Consider the following 7,500-nt stretch of genomic DNA (forward strand, 5'->3'; position numbering starts at 1 on the left):
TCCCCTCCCATACACCACACTCCATTATATCCTCTCCATTATATCCCCTCCAATAAATTCCGCTCCATTATATCCCCTCCAATACACCCCACTCCATTCTATCCCCTCCAATACACCTCACTCCATTATATCCCCTCCAATACACCCCACTCCATTATATCCCCTCCAATACACCACACTCAATCATATCCTCTCCATTATATCTCCTCCAATACATTCCACTCCATTATATTCCCTCCAATACATTCCACTCCATTATATCACCTCCAATACACCTCACTCGATTATATCCCCTCCAATACATTCCACTCCATTTTATCCCCTCCAATACATTCCACTCCATTATATCCCCTCCAATACACCCCACTCCATTATATCCCCTCCATTACATTCCACTCCATTATATCCCTTCCAATACACCCTACTCCATTATATCTTCTCCATTATATCCCCTCCAATACACCTCACTCCATTATATCCCCTCCAATACATTCCACTCCAGTATATCCCCCAATACATTCCACTCCATCATATCCCCTCCAATACATTCCCCTCCAATACATCCCACTCCATTATATCCCCTCCAATATATTCCACTCCATCATATCCCCTCCAATACATTCCACTCCATTATATTACCTCTAATACATCCCACTCCATTATATCCCTTCCAATACATTCCACTCCATTATACTACCTCCAACACACCCCACTCCATTATATCCCCTCCAATACATTCTATTCCATTATATTCCCTCCAATATATTCCACTCCATCATATCCCCTCCAATACATTCCACTCCATTATATTACCTCCAATAATCCCACTCCATTATATCCCCTCCAATACATCCTGCTCCATTATACTACCCCCAATGCATCCCACTCCATTATATCCACTCCAATACATTCCACTCCATTATATTACCTCCAATACATCCCAATCCATTATATCCCCTCCAATACATCCTGCTCCATTATACTACCCCCAATGCATCCCACTCCATTATATCCCCTCCAATACCTTCCACTCCATTATATTACCTCCAATACATCCCAATCCATTATATCCCCTCCAATACATTCCACCCCATTATACTACCTCCAATACACCCCACTCCATTATATCCCCTCCAGTACATTCTACTCCATTATATCCCCTCAAATACATCCCACTCCATTATATATTTTCCATTATATTCCCTCCAATACACCCCACTCCATTATATATCCCCAAAATACATTGCACTCCATTATATCCCCTCCAATACACCCTACTCCATTATATCCCCTCCAATACATTCCACTCCATTATATCCTCTCCAATACACCCCACTCCACTATATTCTCTCCATTATATCCCCTTAAATACACCCACTCCATTATATCCTCTCCGTTATATCCCCTCCAATACACCTCACTCCATTATATCCCCTCCATTACATTCCACTCCATTATAACCCCTCCAATACACCCCACTACATTATATCCTCTGCATTATATCCCCTTCAATATAAGCCACTTCATTATATCCCCTCCAATACACCCCACTCCATTATATCCAATCCATTATATCCTCTCCAATGCACCCCACTCCATTATAACCCCTCCATTATATCCCCTCCATTATAATTCCACCATAATATCCCCTCCAATATACCATACTTCATTATGTCCCACTCCATTATATCCCCTCCAGTATACCCCACTCCATTATATTCCACTCCATTATTTCCCCTCCATTATAACCCCTCCTTTATATCCCCTCCATTATAACTCTTCCATGTATCCCCTCCAATATACCCCACTTCATTATATCCCACTCCATTATATCCCCGTAAAAAAGCAACAAATAAAAGAAGTTTCAAGAGAAAAAAATGTGGCTCATTTTCACACAGCGAACCATTTAAAAAGTAACCTATGGCTTCTTGTAATCAGGACTCAATGGTCTCTTGGAAGCAGGAAACAAGAGAGGTTTGTTCGTTGAGGTTTCCTTTCATATTCCTCCATCTCTGAACCCCTTATATCTATTGGGGTTTATCTGTCGACTGATTATTATTGAAAGGTCTTCCAAAAATATTGGTTTTCATTTTACACTGTAGCCATTTCTGTAGAATATGTTCCAAGATTTCCGATAGAATATGTAGAAAGAGAGAGAGAGAGAGAGAGGAGAGAGAGAGAGAGAGAGAGAGAGGAGAGAGAGAGAGAGAGAGAGAAATTTTGCTTATTTATAAACATATCCCCTTTATAATAAAGAACAGGTGTCTGGCTAGATATATATATATATATATATATATATATATACATATATATATATATATATATATATATATACATAATATATATATAAATATATATATATATATATATATATATATATATATATATATTATATATATATATATATATATATATATATATATATATATATATATATATATATATATATATAAAATTCTATTATGTCTCGCTGAGCGGCAACCACTCGGAAACGACAATCTCCCACAAATTGCCCAAACTGCCGAGTGGTAGTTAGAATAGGGGGGAGTGGGTGGAAAGGGTTGAATCTGTGTGTGTATATATCTAAATATTTAGACGTCATTTTTGACGGGTCGCGTGCACTAGTTTAAACATATTTCAAGAATCTTGCTTTTCATTATCCACTGGAATCTCTTCTGTAGAATATATTCCAATGCATCCAATAACATAGAGGAGAGAGAGAGAGAGAGAGAGAGAGAGAGAGAGAGAGAGAGAGAGAGAGAGAGAGAGAGAGAGAGAGATTTGTTTTTATGCTTATTTATAGACATAGACATGTAAATATACACTGAATAGTTTATTTCAGTTGATTGTAGTAAAATAAATTTGGAATTAAACATCCATTTAGCATCAAATATCTCTCTCTCTCTCTCTCTCTCTCTCTCTCTCTCTCTCTCTCTCTCTCTATAAAAATGTGAGTGCCATTTCCAATATCCTTGAAGTCCCACTTATGTTAATCGACTGCAATGCGCTTCGGAGTGAATTATTAAAACTCTCTCTCTCTCTCCTCTCATCTCTCTCTCTCTCTCTCCTCTCTCTCTCTCTCTCTCTCTCTCTCTCTGCAACCATTGACCGTCACCCAAAGTAAACTCCCGCTGTTTATTTATCTTGCCCAGAGAACTCCCTCAGGACTGAATACCTCCTGTTGCACTGGAGTTGCCAGAGAGAGGCCCTGCCAGCGCAATGGATCCGTCTGAATATAAACAAGGAGGGGGGAGGGTGGTCTCCAACAGACTGGGTGGCGTCCAACGTCCGGGAGTTAATTACAATTTCAATGGGCAAGAGAGGATATACGTGGCCCTCTGAAATAGTCACTCGATCCGGCCGCAGACTGACCGGGAATTCTGTTTAATTTTGGGGGCTTGGGACTGCAATTTCTGTGTTTTGATTTTGGAACTTTGGGCTGTAATTTGCATCTGTAATTGGGGAATTTGGCCGGTAATTTCTGTGGCTGGTTTTGGGGACTTAGGCCTGTAATTTCTGTGGCTGGATTTGGGGACTTTGGGCTGCAATTTGTTTCTGGATTTGGGGACTTTGGCTTGCAATTTCTGTGGTTGGTTTTTGGGGACTTGGGCCTGTGGCTGGTTGTTGAGACTTGGGCCTGTAATTTCTGTGACTGGATATGGGGACTTAGGTCTGTAATTTAGGATTTTGGATTTGGGGACTTTGGGCTGCAATTTCTGTTTCTGGATTTGGGGAGTTTGGCCTGTAGTTTTTGTGGCTGGTTTTGGGGATTTGGGCCTGTAATCTTTGTGGCTGGATTTGGGTACTTTGGCCAGTAATTTATGTTTCGGGTTTTGGGGACTTTGGCCTGTAATTTCTATGGCTGGATTTGGGGACTTTGGCCTGTAATTTCTATGGCTGGATTTGGGGACTTGGGCCCGTAATTTCTGTGGCTGGATTTGTGGACTTTGGCCTGAAATTTCTGTGCAATGATTTGGGGACTTAGGCTTACAATTTTTGTGGCTTTATTTAGGGACTTGGATCTGCAATTTCTGTGGTTGACTTCTGGAACTTCGGGGAACAATTTGTGGCTGGATTTGGGAGTTGAACCTGCAATGTTTGTGGCTTGATTTGGGGACTTTGCCCTACAATTTCTGTGGCTGACTTCTGGGACTCTTGGGAACAATTTGGGGCTTGTTTTGGGGAGTTGGACCTGCAATTTCTGTGGCTGGATCTGGGGGCTTGGGCTTACAATTTCTGTGGTTTTATTTGGGGACTTGGGGTTACAATTTCTGTGGCTTTATTTGGGGATTTGGACCTTCAATTTCTGTGTCTGACTTCTGGGACTCTTTGGAACAATTCGAGGCTTGATTTGGGGACTTGGGCTTACAATTTCTGTGGTTTTATTTGGGAACTTGGGTTACAATTTCCGTGGCTTTATTTGGAGACTTGGACTAGCAATTTCTGTGGCTGACTTCTGGGACTCTTGGGAACAAATTGTGGCTGGATTTGAGGACTCGGGCCTGAAATTCTGCATTCTCAGTTAAAGAATTTGGGTAGAAATGAGTCCGCAGGCCAACACTACACAGAAGTTTTATTCCACCTGTGACCAGATTGTGGAGTGAATCAAGAGGCTCCACGCTACACAGTATTCTAGATTTTTTTTCAGCTATGACCAAATTGTGGAGTGATCTTCCTAATCGTGAAGTTGAATCGGTGGAATTTCAGGAATTCAAACTTGCACTGAATGTTATGATGTAGAACAGGCTGACATAAATCTTTATTTACAGTTTACGAGGCATATCCGTTTCGACTTCGTTACAAGTCTCATGATATTTTATTATCTTTATTCATTACTTCTTATATAGTTTATTTATTTACTTTCCTCATTTAGCTATTTTGCCCTGTTGTGGAGCCCTTGGACTTATAGCATCCTGCTTTTTCCAACTAGTGTTTTAGCTTGGCTAGGGATAATAATATAATATGGGTTTTTTTCTTTTGAAATGGAAAACTAGAAACTTACAATGGATGGAATGGGTGCAATACAATTTATAGAGAGATATATAACTAAACTATATAAAGCCATAGTTTGGGGAAATTTAAAGACCCATTTTTATTATGCATCTTCATATTCTTATTACTGCATACTCTTGTAACAGTCATCAGGGTGAAGAATGTGTAGGCTATGCGTTACATTATCTGTGTCAGGGAAACCCTACGAAAATCATTGCTACTTTGAATACAAGATGTAGTTTTCAACACGATGTTAAGGTACTTTGAGTTGCCCATTATAACTTCTTTCCATATATTTTTCCATTATTAATTATTATATCTGTCATCCCATTATTTATGAGAGGAGAGCTGGTTTCATTCCTCATGATATTATTTCTTTATCAATTTAGTAAGTCTTATTTTTCTTGCAGCAAGTGACTTATTCAATCATTCCCATTCTAAAGGGTTCCTTAATTTCCTGATTTTAAACTGATTAGAACTACTTATGCCATAAACTTTAAGAATTAAGGATCTAATTCATAAAAATCTTAGCTATTGGAGAATTCAATATTGTAAAAAGAATTTTTCATGAATGCCTTTTATGTATTGGAATATATATATATATATATATATATATATATATATATATATATATATATATATATATATATATATATATATATATATATATATGCGCACACATACATACATACATATGAACTGATCGTGGTAAGTGTCAACGGATTTTTCTCTCTTTGTTAGAGGAATGACGGTTACTTGGTGGTTTGGTTGGCACTACAAAAATGACAGTTACAGGTTAGCTTGGGCTTGGCGTCACCAAACCCTCCCCCGATTGGTTGTTATGAGACTTTCGAGTCAAAACAACCAATCACTGATCAGGCTTCGCGATGCCCATCTATGGGCGCTTAGGTAGAAGCCCATAGCCCATAGGACAGGCAGTCTAGTTTCGGAAGCCTAGAGAGTGTGTCACGAGAGGAAGGGCAGGTGCCAACATGTGTGCCGAACCGAGTACCATTTTTCTGAGAGCTTTTTGTTAGAACGTAACGTAATCATAATTAAGGGCGCCCTTGTAACTCAAGAGAATATAGTCTGTGTAAAATGATCAACTAGGCTATTATGTGTGCATGAAACCCCCCTTCCTTCGTGTTTTCCTAAATTGATTGAACCCCAATACGACCCAGATAAGGTCACATACATACACGCGCACACACACACACACACATATATATATATATATATATTATATATATATATATATATATATTTACTTATATATATACACATATACATATATATGTATATATATATATATATATATATTTATATATATGTACATACATATATATATACATATATATACACATACATAAATACATACACACGTGCACACACACACACACACATATATATATATATATATATATATATATATATATATATTTATATATATGCACACATGTAATATATATACACACACCCACATATATATATATATATACATATATTTATATATATATATATATATATATATATATATATATATATATATATATATATATATATATATATATATGTGAGTATGTGTATGTTAATATTCTATATTATATTTGTGTATATACAATATGAATGTTTATTTAGACAGATAGATAGATGAGATATAGAAATAAAAGCAAACGATGAAAGCTTGAGAAAAAAATAAACTAAGAACTCGGACATGGTGCAGTTTACGACTTTTTACAGTGAGTCTATTTTCCTCCAAATTTTCCTTTTTTACATTCTGTTCGTTTTGGAAGATTTAGTTCAGCTAAAAAAAAAAAAAAAAGAAAAAAAAAAAAAAAAAAAAAAAAAAACTCCAAGGAAAAATCTTTTGATATGATTAGTGATAATAACAGCAGAAAGACTTTGGAGTATATCTTGGCGTAATTGAAAGATGATTGCAGAATTTTTTAGAGCAATGTTTAGGAAAAATATCACTACAAACTTCTTGAACATTGTTAAGCGTGAAACACACTTGGGTAAATGCTCTGGAAAATTGGCTAGCAACGAAGCAAAATAGAGCTAATTTTCAGATTGGGAAAATTGATGAGCAAGGAAGAAGATGGACGTCATTTTCAGAAAACCAGTAAATAAACTTTCGAGCTTGAAAGCTATCGAACAGGAAACAGCAGAATTCTAGAGATGACCTCGAGAAAAAAAAAAAAAATACTGATTAGTAATTGTGTCAAAATTCATAGGAAACATTGTAGGTAAGTTTCAAGCAAAATTCTAGAAATGGCATCTAGGAAAAACTAATATTGAACGAAAGAAATCTTCAGCAGAATATTTGGAAAGCAATACAAAAATGCCGAGCAGAAATCTGAATTAAACAGAATTTTGAGTAATATTTCGTAAAATCCTGAGAGGTTTCAATAGTCTATTCCCCTAAAGAGAGATCATTAAATTTCCTCCAATAAATCACTAAACTAATCACCATGAATCACGATTAATCTTTTAATGATATTGACATTA

General features: G+C 36.8%; 2 protein-coding genes across 5 annotated transcripts in view; one reads left to right on the top strand and one right to left on the bottom strand.

Moving 5' to 3' along the window:
- LOC137651971 (heparan sulfate glucosamine 3-O-sulfotransferase 6-like) overlaps positions 1 to 7,500 on the bottom strand; it is a 284,484-nt gene that overhangs the window by 170,192 nt on the left and 106,792 nt on the right. The window lies entirely within an intron of this gene.
- LOC137651669 (dynein heavy chain-like) lies at positions 992 to 1,987 on the top strand. Its single transcript, XM_068384889.1, has one exon. The coding sequence runs from the start codon at positions 992 to 994 to the stop codon at positions 1,985 to 1,987; it is 996 nt and encodes a 331-aa protein (XP_068240990.1).

Source organism: Palaemon carinicauda, chromosome 13 (genome assembly GCF_036898095.1).
Source record: "Palaemon carinicauda isolate YSFRI2023 chromosome 13, ASM3689809v2, whole genome shotgun sequence".
NCBI classification, from domain to species: domain Eukaryota; kingdom Metazoa; phylum Arthropoda; class Malacostraca; order Decapoda; family Palaemonidae; genus Palaemon; species Palaemon carinicauda.

Bases quoted from the DNA above. Each gene is read 5' to 3' on its own strand.
- LOC137651669 (XM_068384889.1), top strand. From the start codon at position 992: ATGCATCCCACTCCATTATATCCCCTCCAATACCTTCCACTCCATTAT.